The sequence below is a fragment of the Ambystoma mexicanum genome, chromosome 7p, assembly GCF_040938575.1.
Source record: "Ambystoma mexicanum isolate Mex_15411 chromosome 7p, UKY_AmexF1_1, whole genome shotgun sequence".
Classification (NCBI taxonomy): domain Eukaryota; kingdom Metazoa; phylum Chordata; class Amphibia; order Caudata; family Ambystomatidae; genus Ambystoma; species Ambystoma mexicanum.
This window is the reverse complement of record NC_090939.1, coordinates 273978106-273998073: the sequence shown is the minus strand read 5'-3', so window position 1 is coordinate 273998073 and position 19968 is coordinate 273978106. Positions and strand designations below refer to the sequence as shown.

General features: G+C 48.2%; 1 protein-coding gene across 1 annotated transcript in view; it reads left to right on the top strand.

Annotated features, from left to right (window-relative positions):
- The window catches only part of SYNJ1 (synaptojanin 1), a 1805713-nt gene that overhangs the window by 1504429 nt on the left and 281316 nt on the right, over positions 1-19968 (top strand). The window contains exon 24 of the mRNA XM_069636346.1: positions 16694-16834. Within this exon, the coding sequence (XP_069492447.1) occupies positions 16694-16834 (141 nt within the window). The remainder of the gene's footprint in view (positions 1-16693; positions 16835-19968) is intronic.

Below are 19968 nucleotides of genomic sequence, written 5' to 3'. Positions count from 1 at the left end.
CTGTGGCATCAAGAAATATCAGACAAAGACAACAGTGAGTTTGACCAAGCAAAGGGGGCGTGGGACCTGCGCAGGAGAGGCATACCCTGACCAGTGACCAAGAGAAATACAAAGCTAACATACACAAGTAACACTCCGAGACCTTGGCAGGAGAGTAAACCAAGGCTTTGGGTGGAAGTGACACCAGAGAGAAGGACAGTAAGAACAAGTTAATTGAATACCCCACTTGGCAGGAGAGTGGACCAAGAAAGGCGGTATTAAGAAAACAGGGTCAGGGACCCTCTGCACCGCCTGGGAAAGAAAGCCAGGCTATTCTTCCTTGTCACAGTACCCTGGGCGCCTGGTCTGCTCTGAGTGTCTGGGACCCTCAGGACGTCATGGAAAGTAGTTCAGGCCATTCTTCCTTGAGGCAGGTCTACCAAACATAGCTAAGGACATATCGTGAGCATTGAAGAGACAGAAAACGCTTTGGATAAAGGTGGAAAGACTCTGGGGAAGGGGAAACAACCCCTTGAGTCTTGTGGAATTTTTGTTTGCTTTTTAACACCTTTTGGGAGCTTTTGTTTTGAACTGCAAAGCTGGGCTACAGATCTGCAGCCAAAAGACATTTCCCTTGTCCCATTATGCTAAATTTGCGATGGATAGGTTAGGATTTGGGCACAGGACGGAAAACTTTACTTTGGACGTTCTGATATGGACATTTTCATTAGCTAGTTGTGTTGAGGCAGGGAAAACCCCTCTTAGAAGTAGGGCTATTTAGGTTTTCCTCCAACTTCCCCGCATTTTGGTTGTTAATAAAAGTATTTTCCAATCAACATTCCACCATTGTGTCCACCTCGTACTCCTAGACCTTCACACCACACCAATACTATGTTTTCATCATTGGTTTTGAAACACAATGGGTCCCTTTCCTCCTCATCATCATTGGTTCGAACAATCCAATGAATCCCTTTTCAGTTGCACTCCCTGCACACTTTAGGGTTTTTATGATTTCAATGGCAAGATGGTTAGGAAATTCCTTCACCAGTGAATCATCACAATATATATGTTATAGGAAATACGTTGTGTGGACCTTTCCTTTTATAATGTTAAACACATATTCAGTGGATCCAAGATGGCTGCCAGGAGGAGAGCAACGTACATGAAATGCTCTCACCCCCCCCCTCCCCGGCCTAAGAAAAATGGCAAATAAGGCATTAAAGCCCTCCCCATGTGAAGAAATCATCCCTATAGCAGAGGGTATGCAGCGGCAGTGCTTACCTTAATTGAGACCCGGGTAACAGCAACGTGGCATGAGGTCCGTAGCACAGAGGTGTCCGGATTAGCAGGGAGTCGGATCGGGGCCCGGGAAGGTGTCGGAGTGGAACTGGGTCCTGGGTGACATCCAGGGGACCAGGCAAGAGCGAGCTGCGGAAAGCAAGGGGGCGGCTACTGTCCCTCCCCACCCCCTACTGTCCCCGCCCAGTGAAGGTACGCACTACGGCACAGGAGGACATCAGGGAAGCCCAGGAGCAGGCGGGTTACAAGACACAGACCACCAGAAGCGCAAGACTTCCCTGGCACCAAAACATAAAGTGGCAGTAAAAATGAAGGCCCCGGGCCGCGGGAGAATTGGAGCGGGCTAACAAGTTCCATACAGAACACAAGGTGAGGAGCAGGAGAGTGCGGCAAAGGGGACCTGCTAGTGTGCCTAGCTCAGGGGAGGTGGAGGCTCGCGAGAGGGAGCTCCTACCGGGGGTTTAGAGAAGAACCCCAAAGGCTATTCCGGGGGAAGCACTCCACATTCCTGGGAGGTCAGACCGCAGAAGTCGACATTGCAGCAGGGACGTCGAAAATACCCGCCCCTCACCTGTGCCTGAGTAGAGTGGAGGGGACCTGGCGAGCAGGGTGCCCACTCCGAATTGGAAGGCCCACGGAAGTGGCATGGGGAGGGCCCCACGCAGAAACTTGGAGACAGGCCCACGGCTGCAGGGTCACTTAAGGAGTTGGATCTCAGGGTACCCAAAATAAGTACACCCGGACAGGCCCTGCACAGTTGGGGCAAGTAGAAGCACTGAGGCCTAAAAGATCCACAAGGGGAAAAAGTGAGAGGTGGAGGGGCCTCAATGTCCTGCAGAGGTCAGCAGCGACTAATTTGTGTGAAAGTACATTCTGAAGGGGTAAAGAAACTGGGTACCCCTCTCCGCCGGAACCCAGGATTCAGACCGTCTCAGGCCAAATACGATCATAGACTCTAGACCATAATTTGTACACGCAGAGGCAAAAGGAGGGCAAAATGTCCAAAAATAGAGGGAAAGACCTTCAAAGCGTGCCAAAAGGAATGAAGAAGCTCCAAGAGTTCAACATAGAGAAAATGTAGAGGAGAGACACTGAAACCCCACTGGCGGGTGGTCAAGGGGCCCCAAATGACATCAGGTCTAAACCAGGCAGTGACTCAAGACATCCTCAAGCAATACTTCCAAGACATTGGGGACAAGATTGCAGTGGCAATACAAAGACAAATGTACAAAATGCGTGAAGACCTGGCTTCAGCATTACACTAAATAAAAGGGGACATAAGATTGAGGAGCGAGAGGATACAAATGAGAATGCACTCCAGGAGTTAGCAGAGGACGCCCAAAAAATTGAGGACCTGGTGTAACAACTGGCATACGCAACTCATAACCGGTTACGCTCACCTGGTCTCTGCGGGTATGTTGGGGCACGGTTGCAGCCCTCCCTGGAAGTGGATTCCCCTTGTCAGGCTTCTTCCCATGCTCATATGCTGTGGGCTGCACTGAACGTTGACACTGCTCCTGCATGGATATGAGAGATCGTGAGAATGCTGCTATATGACTGCTGTCTCTCTCGAACCCTTATAGTCTCACCTGTTGATTGATGATGACGAGCTCTCTGTCCTGCTTCTCAATGCAGGGGTGCTTTTGATGGACCGAGTTCCTTCACTGGCCCATGTGCGTGGCAGCCCAGACCAGCTGTGGCTGAACCACTCCTGAAGGTAAGTTTTTTATGGCTTTTAATATATTGTGATGTTGATTCTTGATTATAGTCCGTATCTTTTAATAATGTCTTTCCTCCACTTTCTCCCAACAGATGAAATGCGGCCGAGCAGTATTTGTGGTGCATGAAGCAAGGCCAAATGGGAAGAGAACGGAGTCCACGACGCTCCAACAGAAGGTGAGTGTTGGTTTAAGGTTAAGTGCGAGGATTTGTCAAAGCGCGACCTTAAACGTAATGTCTTTGCGAATTCTAACCTTGCCTTTATCTTTTTCTCTTGCAGGCACCATCTTCAGATGGATTGCTCTTAGTGTCACGACGTCGGGCTGGAGCGCTGCTTCCCGGAGGTCTGGTGATGGATGATGAATGTCAGTCAACGATGATGCATGCCGAAGAAAGCAGATTCCAAGGTAAGTGCTGCGGCTGGTAGCTGGAAACAAGGTAAGATGCACTCAGGCTGGTAGCTGGAAACAAGGTAAAATGCGCTCAGGCTATAGCTGGAAACAAGGTAAGATGCGCTTAAGCAGCGGTGAGCATTACGCTGCCAAAGCAAAATAACATGAAGCGCGTGCATGAGGGCTGAGGGGCTTATATAGCCTAGCTCTGGCCACGCACATTAGCATTGACTCATCGGCCCCACTAAGGGATGCTTACACGTGCAGTCTGACTCTCCCCAGCAGCCACGTCCGACCAAATGCAAGTGGAGGCCCCTGCAGGGAAAATAAAGTACTTGCACCAAATAAAAATGTACTAGTGCACATTTCTTCATGAGCCTGGCACCAAAGGCGCCAGGACTGAGTCCAGCTGGGCCCTCAATGCTGTATTGTCCCCAAAGGACAATAAAAGGTTGTGTTACCCCGTGCTTTCGTTCCCTGATGGTCCGGGACCTGGGGTTCCGGGCCAATGGCCTTGACATGACTGGAGATACAAGCAGAGGACCTTGAAAATAGGACCAGAAGGTCAAGCTTTCGGATAAAGGGCCTATCGGAGAGGGTCAATGGCAAGGATCTCAAGACAACGACTCTACTAATATTTGCAGACCTGGCGGAAATGGACAGTATCCCAGACCTCAAAATTGGTAGAGTGCACAGGGTGGGTTCCTCGAGGGAGCCAGGGGCACAGCTGAGAGATGTTCTGGCTGCCCTTCATGACTGCACTCAGAAGGAAGCAATCTTGGCAGCAGCAAGGAGAACAAAACAGATTACACACAATGGCGCAGAGGTGCAACTTTTTGAAGACCTATCCCAGAGAACCCTACTTAAAAGAAGAAAAATGGGACCGATAGTGAATGCTCTCCGGGGAAAAAGACATTCGATACCGCTGGACATTTCCCTTTGGTATGGTGTTCGAATGGCACGGTCATGCAACACTGTATCTCATCCTGTGATGAGAGAGAAAGAATCCTGGGGATTGAAGTGGCCGACCAGGGTCTAAGCGAACTACCAGGGAAAGCCCTGCAAAAAAGGAAGGTTTGGCAATGGTCCACGGCAAGAACGAAAACATCAAGGAAGAAATGCACCCCAGCGGAGGGGCGTGGGCCCAGTGAGCGAAAGCCGGATGAACAAGGGGGCCTATCAAATGACTCCATAGCCGACTGAGAGGCTAAATACAGGGATTCTTAGAGCACAAGACTGGACTAACCTGGGGAGGGAGACCAGTTAATTGATAAAAGATCAGGGGTGGAGTTTGGATCTCGAAATGGGTTTGGGAGAACCCACACTTGACAACACTGGGAGGCAGAGTGGGCTCAATCCCTGCGAGGGCAATGTGGTGGGGGGGGGTTAGAGGCTGGTTGGGCCCACTCAGAAGGTGGTGGGGGGAAAGGGGTTTGAGGGGGGATGGAGAGAAGTGGGGAGAGGGGAAGGGGGGAGGGTTCCCATCCATGTGTCCTGCCTGGAAATAGACTCCACAGTGAACTTGAAGTGCTTTGACAATGTCTAGGGCTAACATTCTGACCATTACATCACTAAACATCAATGGTCTAAACTCTCCTGTGAAACAGTGAAAACTTGAGCGATATCTAAAAAGGGAGAGCCCGGATCTGCTGACCCAACAGGAGACTCACGTACAACTCGGAGATAAACATAAACCTAGGCTTCTGGGGTACCGCCAAATTTTTCAGTGTTCCCAGCCGAGAAAGAAGGGAGGGTTGTTGATAGCCATCTGTAACAGCCTTGGGCTTACGGTGACGGCATCAGAGAAAGACTCACAGGGAGATACCTCGCCTTAGTCCTGCAGGGAAAAGTTGAACTCTATACAATAGCTACCTTTTATGCTCCCAATAACAGACAAGACCGGTTTATCCGGGCTATGCTGTTCCAACTGGAGGGGTTTGCCAAGGGTCAAATAATACCATCAGGGACTTCAACATGGCCTGGGACCTGGGGATGGACAGAAGTGTGGGTATGCTAGGCTCTCAGGGCAAGCCCTGCGAAGAATTGACATTGAAGATCACTAGGATTTCCCTGGTGGATGTATGGAGGGAAAAGAGGGAATCTACGAAAGGTTACACCTACTACTCACATGTTCACAGGACCTCCTCCAGGATCGATTACACATGGGTGTCAAGTTCATTGTTGGGTTTAGTCCTGGAGGTAGAGGTGGGAGCAATGGCACTATCCGACCACGCTCCCATATCCCTTAGACTAAAGAGGAGAATAGGCTCTCCAGGGATTTGGAAGTGGAGATACCACACACATATATTTAAAGATGAGAGCAGGTATAGAGGAGTTCTTTGTAACAAAAAGGCTGACTTGAGCCAACATACGCTCTGGGATGCGTTTAAAGCTTCGATTAGAGGACAGAGTATAGCAGTAAAGGCCCAACGGGCTAGAGAAAGTAGAGTCCTGGAAAGGGACCTGGAAGAGAAATTAACACAAGTGACTGCTTGCATGGGTGTAAGGGCGAGTGAGGGAAGTGAGAAGGGAGTATAGGGCGATTATGGGCTAACTGGAAATTCTGCAAACCAAGGCAGCAGAGCACTCATTGTTACACCTCAAACCGAAATATTACATAAAAGCGAATTAAGCCGACTATCTCTTAGCAAGGTTACTAAGAAAGGAGGAAGCATCTAGAACCATTCTGAAGATTAAAATGGAAGGAGGGGTGGGGGGGGAAGCATGGACATAAATTACATAAACCGGGAATTCTCCAACTATTACAAAGAGCTCTATAAATTGGAAAATCCACCTGAGCAGTCCCAAATAGAATGTTTGGCCAAGTGCGACCTGCCCATAATAACCGAACAGGAGAGAGACGAGCTAGAGCAAGACATTTCGACAGAGGGGGTTCGTAAAGCTACAAGGTCACTGCCAATAAATAAATCGCTGCGTCCTGATGTTTTCACGACAACATTTTATAAATCTTTTAGTGAAAGTTTAATCCCACATCTAGCGTAACATTTTAATGAATTCTGGGGCAGGGGGAAGCTCGTGCCAACCATGGAGGAAGCAAAGGTAATATTACTACCAAAACCCAGTAAGAACCCGACCATTTGCGGCTCATTCAGGCCGATAGCACTAATCAACATAGATGCAAAATTATACTAAAAAATCCTGGCCTCCTGTCTGGACCAGCTTCTTCCACGTCTCATCAATACAGACCAAGCAGGCTTTATTCGAGGCAGGCAAATGGGGGATAACACAAGAAGGATTGCACCCTTGGTGGAAAAAGTCAACAAAAAAAATATCCCGGCCCTGTAACCCGAAGCTTCCGACTGGGTAGAGTGGCAGTTCCCATTCCATACTATGGAAAAAAATGGGGTCTGGAGGTAATTTTATGTCCATGATAAAGGTGAACTACGCCAAACCATCCTTGCGCCTGACAATAAATGGTAACTTGTCAGGGCCAATCCAGGACTCAAGAGGGACTAAACATGGATGTCCACTATCCCCTTTAATATACGCTATCCACCTGTAACCATTGTTAGCCACACTGAGAGCAAAGAAGGAGATAACACAAATACGCTTCGGGGGCAGGAACATAAAGTGGCTGCATGATTAATAACACTTGCAGATCCAGGTAGCTCCCTTAGAACAATGACCATGGCGCTAGGTCAATTTGGGAATTGGAGCTCAACAAATCCAGTTGGGCGCATAACTTTATAAACTACTTAGGGGTGAGGATCACAAAAAATATGAACATTGCACGCCAACCAACCTGAGTTTGGCCCTGCCGGGATTCGAAACTGCGTTAGCAAGCTCTGCACAGATGTCAAAGCGAGCGCGCTACTCGCTGTGCCACTTTACCGGCGGTGTTGTGCCCAAATCCTTTTTTAGAGAGATTCAAAGACACACCTCAACTTGTATATGGAATCAAAAAGCGGAAGCTTTCTCATAGCAGGCGACTGACTGGGAAGGTGTGGCTTAGGTGAAGCAGGATTCACCACTGGCAGCTTCATGAACTAATAACATTGTTGCCCGTATAGCCATTCAGCAAGGATGGTTGTTATGCACCCTCTGCTCTGGCTAGTGTTAGGAAAGATTTCATAATTGTAGATAATTTTCCTTCCATGTGGCAACCCCCAAACTTTTTGCTGTTGTTTTACACCCTGATCTAGACTTTGCCAGAGAAGCGCAGCATTCCGACGCACTCCTCTGGGCTTTCGCTCCATTCTTATGGGGAAACTGACATGCCCTTAAGACAGTCAGTACCGGGAGACTTCGTTTCCCTTAGTCCTTTCCTCATGTTGTAACTTTTGAGCAACATGAAACAAGAGTGCACGGTAACTTACATTACCGCGCTCTTGGGTCTCCATTCATTCCAAAGGCCCTAGAAACTCTCGCTGGATTTATCGTGAAATGTGCAAGTGTGTCACGGACGGGACTGGTGGCAGCTATCGTTTCTTTGTGTTTTGAACCCCTTTTTGCCATGTTAACCGCGCTTCCCGCGTTTGGCTCAAATGAGTGGCCTGGTCTCCAAAATGGCCATGCCACAAGGTTCTTTGTCCTGTCCGCTGACCGTCTTGCCCCTTCACCTTCCCCCGGGTCGAGCCGACCCGGGGCAGTCCTTATTTGGTCATGCACTTTCCCGCGAAACACACCGCTTTCCCAGGCTTCTGCATGCCATGTGTGTGCCTCCAGGATGTGGGCTGGGATGTCTGTTCCCAATACACATCCTGGGTGCCAGAGAGTCTAGAATGCCCTGAATGCCTGGGACCACTGTGGTCCTTGATAGGTCCACGTATGGTGTGAGTGTTTGTGAGCGGATCTCCCATTGGGCCCTCTCCGTTTTGGCGCAAAGGGAACTCTGGATAAGAGGAGGCTGAAAATCCCACTACCAGGTCGATCTCCTGAGTTCTCACGAACAAAGGATAAGGAGCCAAGTAATCCTGCAACTAAGAAGCTGAGTCAAGGAATCGCTGGTGACCCGCTGAAGGTTTGGCACCCTGCACTGCTGTCGTCCTGCGTGACCACTCGGCCTCTGATCGAACGAGAAGGTCTGCAAAGGCGCTTCAACCCTTTAGAATAGTGGGAACAACTATTCTCGGCATCTTCAAGTCCTGTACGTAAGCCTTTGGAAGCGTCCCTGGACCATCCAGTGGACTGACCAGCCTACACAGGAACCTTGCTCTGTCAACGCCGTCTGGCTTACTGCTAATCCCGTGTCCTCGGCACTCTCACACGATTCGTACACTTGGCGTTCCCAGGTCTGAAGTGAGACGTGTGCTTTGGGACCGGAATACACACGGTTGCCAAGTTGCCCTGCTGTGGTAACAATCTGTGCGTGTTCGCTGCATTTGGGACACCCTCGACCCTGACTCCTGTTATCGCGGAATCTACACAGCGTCGAGACATCCTGCTGATCGCATCTGAACCTGCCAGTACCGAAACGGAACCGGAGAAGCCTGGGTCTGCCTGCCCTGGGGACCGGTGAGTAGTCGATACCCTAACCGGTCGCGGCTTCCATCGCGGTCATAAACAGCAACCCTTTTCCGCACTCGCACCCTGCTTCTGCCCACAAGTGGAGGCCGCGCTTGAGTAGCGGGGAACTGTTCATCATCGTTTTGTTCACCTCTCTGAACTGCCTGATTTCCTTCAAGAGACTCCCCTTTGCCTGTTGGCACCCGCGTGTGCAGGTACTTTTGAGCACAAGGCTCCACTCTTCATAGGGCTCGGACTTCCTTCTAGTTAGGTGGCCTCTGATGTCGAACTGGGTCTAACGATTACTTGCATTGCCTGTTTTCCTCCCCATCTAGGTGGTCTGCATATTTCGTGCTTCTAATTCCTTAGACCCCTTGGTCTTGTGTATATATATTGTATTGCTTGTGATGTGTTGGTTTATTGGAGTTTTACCGTGATTCTTTACTATGGTCGATGTTACAAAGGCCTTGTTATAAATGTGTCTATATTTTTAATATAACACCTGTCTGGAGTAATTTGTAAGCGTCCTTGCTTTGTGTGCTCATTGCGGGCTTTCAGTCACTCTCACCCCTCTTGAGACCTAGTCTTGACCGCCGCCATCGCTACCCTGATTGGTCTGGCTTGTCCAGAGGTTACCCTGTTCCAAGAAACTAGGCTGGCCTTCTGAACCTCTGCCCCTCCAGGACAGAGTTCAGAAATCCATCTTAACAAATTGGTGTACAGCGGTTGGATACGACTGAAGGTATCCAGTGTTGCGCACGAGCGAAGGCATTTCAAGTTATTCCTAACAGGACACATAGTGAATTGTCGTAGTATAACTTTTTAAAGGCCATAGTCCTATCAAAAAGTATGGAAACAAGTACCTTGTTAACTTTAAATGCTTCTAAATCCAAAACATTGAAAAAGATATGTGCTGAAAGAGGTGTCTCCTCTCAAGGCACCAAAATGGAAATGATCCAAAGAATCATGGTGTGGCAAGAAGCTCATCTTAGCGCTATAGCTTCAGAGGACAGTGCAGAAGGAGGTGGGGCTGCTCTCACTGGTAGAACTGACAGTTCTGCCGCTGCACTGGTCCACCGCGACCATGAGGACAGGGAGGATGAAATGTCCAATGTTTCCTCTGCCAGTGCCAATGGGGAGGCCATACTTGAATTCAAGAAGCAAGAACTGCTGTTTAGGCAGAAGAAGCTTGATTTCAATATGGCCAAACTAAAAATCGAACAGGCAGAAAAACAGAAAGACAGGGATCACCAGTTGGAACTGGCCAAGCTTCGAGTTTCCAATGGATCCAAGGGTCCTGGACATGGGTGTGGGGCCTCCTCTCATCCAAGGTTTCCAAAAGATCTGCTCAGTGGTGTGTATGAGGAAAAGAATGACATTATGGACTGGCTGAATACATTTGAGTATGCATGTGAAGTTCAACAAGTTGACAATGCTGATAAAATTGCCTGGTTACTCAGCAGACTGCCCCATTCTGGCTGCAGTGCCATTATGGAAATGTCAAAGGCTGAGCGAGTAGATTTTGCAATGTTGAAGCAAACTCTCATTTTAAAGTTTGGAAAGACTCCTGCCCAATATTTAAAACGATTCCGAGAGTATAAGAAAAAAGAAGGTGGTACTTGGGTATCTTATGTAACCGAATCCTTTGAAGGTATGATAAGTCTTGTCATGCTGGAACATATTTTTGCATCTTCTTCCCCTGAGCTTAAGCAGCATTTGGCAGATTCTAAGGAGATAGATCCAAAGAAGCTTGCATTTGCAGCAGATTTATGGGTGTCACATTGAGTGTCCCATAAGGACAAAACTCGTCCTGGTAAGCAGGAGGAAGGGAAAAAGTCCAAAGATAAGGAGGGTGGAGAAAATGATAAATCTTCTTCTCAAAAGGGCCACAAAAAGAAAAATAAGGGTAAGACACAAGAGAACTCACAGGGTAGTGGAGGTCAGCCTCCGAAACAGAACTCTGGTTATAGTAAGCCTCCCTATGTAAACCGACCCAATGGATCGTGTGTTGCTTGCGGAGCAACTGACCATGTGAAGGGGGATCCCAGATGTAAGGGGGTCCACTCTGCTAATCTGGCCTTCTCCTCCTACAAGGAAGAAGAGATTACCGGAGCATCCTTCTCCTCAGACTCCTTCCCCAGTCGGTTAGAAGCTGAGGTAGTTTTAGTTTCCCTGGGTTCCTGGGAGCCTAAAGTCGCAGAGGCTTATGCTAGGATTCCAGATAACACCAAGCACTACTTTAAAGACAGTGTGCTGATCAATGGAGTAGATACTCCAGCTCTTAGGGATAGCGGGTGCAGTCGAACTGTAGTGGATTCTACCTTGGTAGACTCAGAGGAAGTTGCCAGAGCTACTCTGATGCCCACTAAGTTGGCTGACGGCCCGCCTCGCATGTTTCCAGTAGTACCTGTAAATCTTACTATCAATGGTACAGCAGTCAGGATTCCAGTGAGCATTCAGAGGAACGTCCCAGGAAAGGTCTTGTTGGGCAACGATCTCAGAGCTTTAGGGCGCGTGGGAGACACTGCTGACAGACCCTGCAGAAGGTCTCAAACACGGGCAGCATTGGTCAAGACCAATGCGCTGCCCCAGCCAAAGGGGAAACCCAAGGCTAAAGGAGTCAGAAAACCAAAACGAGGGAAAGAAAATATTCCCCAGAACTCAACTACCACTGCGGTGGAGGAAGTTGGTCAATCGCCCGGACCTGACAAGGAGGCGGCGATACCTGAAGTATTTGACCCGATTGACCATCCTGAACTAAACGACTTGTTAGTAGAAGGTGGTCCTGACAGGGATGAATTCAGTAAAGGCCAACGTGAGTGCCCATCTCTGGAAGGCCTAAGGAGACAGGCCTGCTCCCAGCTTGAGGGTGAACCTCCTGGGAAGCACCAGATTTATTGGGAAGGTGGACTCCTGTATAGTGAGCCCACAGAGTCTACAGAAGGAGACCATAGGAGGTTGGTGGTTCCCCTTGCTGTAAGACCCTTCCTCCTGCAGCTGGCGCATGAAGTGCCCCTTGCTGGTCACCTTGGTATTAAGAGGACCAAGCAAAGGTTATCCATGCACTTCTACTGGCCCAAGATGGGGGTGCAAGTAGAAAGTCACTGCAGGAGTTGTGCCTCCTGCCAGTTATCTGGTAAGAGTGGCTCAACAATCCACGCTCCATTGGTACCACTCCCAGTTGTGTGAATACCATTCGAAAGGGTAGGGATCGACATTGTTGGTCCTCTTGACCCGCAAACGTCCTCAGGCAATAGGTTTATCTTAGTGCTGGTCGACCATGCTACCAGATATCCTGAGGCCATCCCATTAAAAACTGTAACTGCCAAGTCAGTTGCAAAAGCGTTACTTAGCATCTTTACTAGGGTTGGCTTCCCTAAAGAAGTTGTGTCTGACAGAGGCAGCAACTTTATGTCGAAGTATATGCAGGCTATGTGGAAAGAATTTGGGGTCACCTACAAGTTCTCTTCCGCATACCACCCCCAGACCAATGGTCTGGTGGAACGGTTCAACAGAACGTTAAAGAGTATGATTGGGGCTCTGGAAGAACCCCAAAGAAGAAAATGGGATGATCTTTTACCATGCTTACTGTTTGCCTACCAAGAGGTACCACAGGAGGGTGTTGGCTTCAGCCCCTTCGAACTTCTGTTTGGTCACCCTGTGCGGGGACCCTTAGCCATAGTCAAGGAGGGATGGGAGATGCCCACTCCCCCTATTACTACCAACGTAGTAGACTATGTGTTAGGGCTCAGAAAACAGATGGTACTCCTGATGGGTCTGGCTAGTGACAAGTTGAAGGCAGGACAAGCCCTGGTGAAACATTGGTATGACCAGAAAGCTTCCCTCATCAACTTCACACCTGGTCAGCAAGTCCTGATCATGAATACCATAAGGCCTAGAGCTTTACAGGATAAATGGTCAGGCCCTTACACAGTGGTGGAGCCCCTGGGTGAGGTCAACTATTCAGTGGACCTTGGAAGGCCTGGACAGGCTCTAAAAGTGTTCCATGTAAATAGGCTGAAGGCTTTCGTCCCAAGAGTCGAAATCTCAGCACTGCTACTGGCTTCAGATGTTGAGGAAGAGGAATCTGAACCTCTCCCCGACCTGTTCCAAAGCGGTCCTTCAGATAGCTCCTTTGAGGGTGTCCGAGTGGCCCCTCACCTGTCTTCTGATCAGCAGGCTGAGGTGAAAAGTTTGCTTAGGCAATTTTCCCCCCTGTTTTCGCAGTCCCCTGCACCTTGATGCAAACATAACATAGACACAGGAGACAGCGTACCTACCAAAAGTAGAGGATACAGAATGTCAGACAAAGTACGGTCTTACATTAAGACAGAGGTCGACAAAATGTTAGATCTTGGGGTGATTGAACCCTCTAGTAGTCCTTGGTCCAGCCCTGTGGTTTTGGTTCCAAAGGCAGGTACTTCTGAATTGAGGTTCTGCGTGGATTACAGGGCTCTGAATGCTGTCACCAAGACAGATGCACACCCCTTGCCTCGAACAGATGAGCTGGTGGATACCTTGGGTGCCTCCAAGTATCTCAGCACATTTGACCTCACTGCAGGCTATTGGCAAATAGCCCTAGCAGAACTGCCAAGGAGAAGACCGCGTTCTCAACTCCAGACGGTCTTTACCAATTCAGGGTAATGTCGTTTGGGTTGAAGAATGCACCTGCCACTTTCCAGAGGCTTGTGAATCATGTTTTAAATGGGTTGGATGAATTCTGTCTTGCATATCTGGATTATATAGCAGTTTTCAGTGCCACCTGGGAAGACCATGTGAAACACCTCGGGATTGTGCTACAGGCTCATCAGAAAGCACACTTGACCATAAAGGCTAGTGAATGCCAGATTGGACAACGCTCTGTGGTTTACCTTGGACATGAAATAGGTGGAGGGAGGATACAGCCTCTACCCAGTAAAGTACAAGCAGTACAAGACTGGCCTTCCCCCACTACACAGATCCAAGTGAGAGCCTTCTTAGGTATTACCGCAACTTCATGGCAGACTATAGTACCATAGCTGCCCCTCTGACTGCTCTCACCACTCCGAAGAAACACAAGAAGGTAACTTGGACCGACGAGTGTGAGAAGGCCTTCAATGGCTTAAAAGACTCCTTGTCCCAGGCCCCTGTTCTCAGGGCCCCTGATTACCAAAGACCTTTTATTGTGCAGACAGATGCCTCTGACACTGGAATAGGAGCTATACTATCGTAAGTAGATGAGAAGGGTAAGGAACACCCTATTGGTTTCATTAGTCGCCAGCTTAAGGACAGAGAGCTCAGATGGTCCACAGTAGAGAAAGAATGTTTCTCTGTTGTGTGGGCCCTACGGAAGCTGAGGCCCTACCTCTATGGGACCCACTTCACTGTCCAAACTGACCATAAGCCCTTAAAGTGGCTAATGAACAGGAAGGGAGAGAATCCAAAGTTGCTTAGGTGGTCCATAAGTCTGCAAGGCTTTGACTTCACAATTGAGCATAGGCCAGGTGTCCAACATAGCAATGCTGATGGGTTGTCCAGAATGTTTAACCGACCTGAACAAGAAACTCATCCAGGGGTGGATTAGTTCCCCCTGTCCTTAGTCTGGGAGGGGCGAGTGTTAGGAAAGATTTCATAATTGTAGGTAATTTTCCTTCCAGGTGGCAACCCCCAAACTTTTTGCTGTTGTTTTACACCCTGATCTAGACTTTGCCAGAGAAGCACAGCCTTCTGCCGCACTCCTCTGGGCTTTCGCTCCATTCTTACGGGGAAACTGACATGCCCTTAAGACAGTCAGTATCGGTAAACTTCGTTTCCCTTGGTCCTTTCCTCATGTTGCAGCTTTTGAGCAACATCAAACAAGAGTGCACCGTAACTTACATTACCGCGCTCTTGGGTCTCTAGTCATTCCAAAGGCCCTACAAACTCTCGCTGGACTTATCTTGAAATGTGCAAGTGTGTCACGGACGGGACTGGTGGCAGCTATCGTTTCTTTGTGTTTTGAACCCCTTTTTGCCATGTTAACTGCGCTTCCCGCGTTTGGCCCAAATGAGTGGCCTGGCCTCCAAAATGGCCATGCCACGAGGTTCTTTGTCCTGTCCGCTGACCGTCTTGCCCCTTCACCTTCCCCCAGGTCGAGCCGACCCGGGGCAGTCCTTATTTGGTCATGCACTTTCCCGCGAAACACAACGCTTTCACGGGCTTCTACATGCCTTGTGTGTGCCTCCAGGATATGGGTTGGGATGTCTGTTCTCAATACACATCCTGGGTGCCAGAGAGTCTAGAGTGCCCTGAATGGCTGGGACCACTGTGGTCCGTGATAGGTCCACGTATGGTGTAAGTGTTTGTGAGTGGATCTCCCATTGGGCCTTCTCCGTTTTGGCGCGAAGGGAACTCTGGATAAGAGGAGACTGAAAACCCCACTACCAGGTCGATCTCCTGAGTTCTCACGAACAAAGGATAATGAGCCAAGTATCCTGCAACTAAGAAGCTGAGTCGAGGAATCGCTGGTGACCCGCTGAAGGTTTGGCACCCTGCACTGCTGTCGTCCTGCGAGACCACTCGGCCTCTGATCGAACGAGAAGGTCTGCAAAGGCGCTCCGACCCTTTAGAATAGTGGGAACAACTATTCTCGGCATTTTCACCAAGTCCTGTACGTAAGCCTTCGGAAGCGTCCCTGGACCATCCAGTGGACTGACCAGCCTACACAGGAACCTTGCTCTGTCACCGCCGTCTGGCTTACTGCTAATCCTGTGTCCTCGGCACTCTCACACGATTCGTACACTTGGCGTTCCCAGGTCTGAAGTGAGACTTGTGCTTTGGGATCGGAATACACGCGTTTGCCGAGTTGCCCTGCTGTGGTAACAATCTGTGCGTGTTCGCTGCATTTGGGACACCCTCGACCCTGACTCCTGCTGTCGTGGAATCTACACGGCGTCGAGACATCCTGCTGATCGCATCTGAACCTGCCAGTACCAAAACGGAACCGGAGAAGCCTGGGTCTGCCTGCATCGGGGACCGGTGAGTAGTCAATACCCTAACCGGTCGCCCTCCCGCAGGAGCCTATGGCTTTCCATCGCTGTCGTAAACATCAACCCTTTTCCGCACTCGCGTCCTGCTTCTGCCCACAAGTGGAGGCCGCGCTTGAGTAGCGGGGAACTGTTCATCATCGGTTTGTTCACCTCTCTGAACTGCCTGATTTCCCTCAAGAGACTCCCCTTTGCCCGTTGGCACCCGCGTGTGCAGGTACCTTTGAGCACAAGGCTCCACTCTTCGTAGGGCTCGGACTTCTTTCTAGTTAGGTCGCCTCTGATGTCGAACTGGGTCTAACGATTACTTGCACTGCCTGTTTTCCTGCCCATCTAGGTGGTCTGCATATTTCGTGCTTCTAATTCCTTAGACCCCTTGGTCTTGTATATATATTGTATTGCTTGTGATGTGTTGGTTTATTGGAGTTTTACCGTGATTCTTTACTATGGTCGATGTTACAAAGGCCTTTTAATATAACACCTGTCTGGAGTAATTTGTAAGCGTCTTTTCTTTGTGTGCTCATTGCGGGCTTTCATTCACCCTCACCCCTCTTGAGACTTAGTCTTGACCGCCGCCATCGCTACCCTGATTGGTCTGGCTTGTCCAGAGGTTACCCTGTTCCAAGAAACTAGGCTGGCCTTCTGAACCTCTGCCCCTCCAGGACAGAGTTCAGAAATCCATCTTAATAGCTAGGCTCCCATAATTCAGGTGAACTGAAATCTAATGGTATTGACTTGTGCCACTGTCACTATTGTTGAATTATTGCTCTTTTCCTTTGGTTGTTAGCAAGAATTTTTTATTTTTAAGTCAGTGCTTGTGAATTCTTTTAAAAGGTTCTCCAGTTGACTTCCAACCGATATCACAACAGAAAGAGTCTCTTCAGCTTGCCTTGGAGCCTAAGCGCCCCCCTCCTCCACGTCCAGGAGCGCCACCGGCTCGACCAGCCCCACCACAGAGACCACCACCTCCATCAGGTACTGTATGCACAGGAAGGCGTTTGTATATATTGTTGTTTTATTCTTTGAATATCGATGTAGACTATGTTGAATGTTGTCATTACGTGTTCCAAATTCAGTAACTTAATATGCAGAAACTCCAGGAGAAACAATACCGGTGTTGCTCATGAAAAGTAATTCTGTGCATGTGTCGAGGACTCTCCACCATGCGATAGTGTTCTTTGGGTGCAATAGTACAATGGAGTACATTAACCATTATAGGCACTTTCTTATGCAGCATCTCAAGTCTTTACAGTGCTACTAGAATAGCACAAGAAGATCATGGCTGGATTGTTTTTTCTCAACTGGGTGATGATATGTCGGATGACCAAGGAACTGCCTGTAAGAAATTATGGTTTATGTATGACAGGAATTTGCCTTATGCCATAACCTCACTTTAAATGTTCTCTAAATCCATATGCAGGGGCATCAAAATATTTTCCACATCAATGACAAGTATAACGCCTAGTTTCTTTTTTCTGAGTGCTTTCAAAATGTTTTCTTTAAACCTCTAATTTGTAAAGGTGCCATACATGCATGTGGTGCATTCCTGCTGCATGCAGTGTATGGAGTAGCTTCATGATAGTTTCAAACATAGATGGTGAGTTTTTTTTCCAGTCTTAGTTTCCTCTTGCAATTCTTGTGCACTTTATTTTGCAAAAGAACCAGCATCAAGCAATTAGGTTTGTGTGCTGATGTCTGTGCTGTATACCCCACAGTCGCTCCCCTGCGTCTGTGAATCCTTTTACCTTTCGCTGCTCTTCCTTCCAGTCAGGATTCCTTCACCAAGACTGTGGCCACAATTTAGCATTGGGCGCTGTGGCGGGTCAGAAGAAGGACTTTCCATCTCACTGATGATTTTTATTAACTGAAAGGAATAAATGTCTATCTCTAACTACACTAAGGGTTTTCCCTATCTAACAGCACTAACTAAGGTGCTTGTCAGTCGTCAGTTAGAGTCCAAATGAGGATCAGTCCACTGGCCAAACTAACCTATTCTAAGCCTACCACTATTATAACAACAACAATCAGGAGAAGGTCTCCCTTCTCCTGTAAGCTGGTGCTTCACCAAGTTCAGTTCAGTAACGTATTCTCAAGTAGTTCTTGGTAACTACTTATATTAAGTCACACACAGAGATCGAAATTTGGATTTGTTGACCAGGAGCAAAAAGCAGCTCATGGGTACTGGGCATAACCAGTTCGGCAGGCGCTACCTCTAGAGAACCAGTAACTAGCACATAGTGCGCAGCAAATATAACTTTGCGCCAGATGCACACTTAACTTTTTGTCCATTTTATACTATCCAATATTCTCGAACTGTCCCTTAAGTGTGTTCTTTATTCTCCTTTGTATACATTCCCAAACATACAGAGTTAATATTGCATAGCTAGGTTTGTATGGCGCAACTTGTCACAGGAGTAAAACATACCTCCTGGTAGCTGTTGGTTTCAAGCTAACCATGCTCCCCTGGGCTATAACCAGGCGCTAAATAGCTCCAAGCTCCTGGCAATATCGAAGCCTCCACACAGTTTAAATAGTGTTCTTCAGGTTTTCAAACTTCTTCTTCACTTGATTACTCTTGCGTTCCTTTTTCTCTTCTTGCCATATTTCATTTGTATTCTTTTCCTTTCATAGGGTAACTTTATCCAACACTTAGAACGTTTCCCTTGGTTACGTGGGCTTTAATCTTCATTTAAGTGTCTTTGGTTTCACTTTGGGCATGGCCCTTAGTCTCTGTTTCAATCTGCTCCTCAGTCTTTCCCCATTCACAGTATTTACTACTCATTCAATGCCAATAACTAATCTCCACTGCTTAGCTCTCGCTTGGGATGAGTACACCTCTGCTTCTCTCCTCTCTTTCCGACACTGCAAGTCTACAGTTGCACTCAGATTTCTCTTTAACATAGGACACCGCAAGTACAGCTTTTCTCCAGTATACGTCTGCAAGCAAGTTAATTACTCGCAGATTCTCTCTTTTTCTTTCTACCTTCTCAATGCCACGCACCTGAAGTTTCAGTCTGTCTCCTCTTTGGTATGGGATGCCGTGCGTCTACCTCTTCTCCAGCATATGCCTGCGGGCAAGTTCATAACTCACGGGCTCTATCTCTTTCCTCCGAGTCTCTGCCTGTTTTATTACGTTTCCCTGGGACTTCCCTGTGGCAGTGTCACAGTCCTTTCTCTCTGTTTGTTTTATGCTCTGTATTCCTCCAGAGACCTTTTTCCTCATCTCAGTTCAATGTAGTTTTTTCCTTCAAAGGAATAATCTGACTTTCTTGATGACAGTGACATATTTTGGCATGTTCTTTACACCTTTGTTCATCAGATGGTTTTGGAGGTATATTATTGATATGTTTCTTAGGGAGTTCCTCGTAAGAACGGGAGTCCATCCTGGTGAGGTCCTGCTTGCCTCTACCCCTAGGGAGGGTGTTGCGAAGTAGACTCACCTCTGTAGCCCCACAGGGAAAGGCTCTCTCTTGACAGAATCCTGTTATTCGTCACAGGACCCAATACAGCTGCCCATCTCAGTGGCATCAAACGAGTGCCATATCATTTCCTTGGTCCACTTTTCCTGACAGTTTAGCCTTTTGTATTATGTGGGAGAATATGAGTGGTCTGGATACTGCATCTGAAAGTAGTTCTGTATCTTTAAAAGAGCCTTATTCAGACAATATTATCTGAAGCTTTAACTGTCGGGTAAGAAACTCCTCGATCACCTAACACTTTTAGTAGCTGGACTTTTGCTTTCTTTTGCTACGCTTCTTCAGTAATTTTAACAGGCGTTCAGCAATCAGTAATCTGATAACATATCACCTTCCCACACACACTTCTGCGCTGTCCACTTCACCTCTGTAACAGACTCTGTACCAGATGTCGGAAGGTTTGAGAACTCCGTCCCCTTTAAAAGTACTGGGACAAGGAAGAGTTCAATTGACTCTCTAGGAGTCCCCAGGATCAGTACTGAGACGGTGAAGAGCACCTACAACTTAGTGAGTAATGAAAACCTCACTACTGTGACATGGTGGAAGCGCTGAAGCATGAGGATCACCTTTGAGCGCCACAATGAACAGTCTAGTGGTTACGGGCTTCCAATTGGTCCAACTATAGTTAAAATA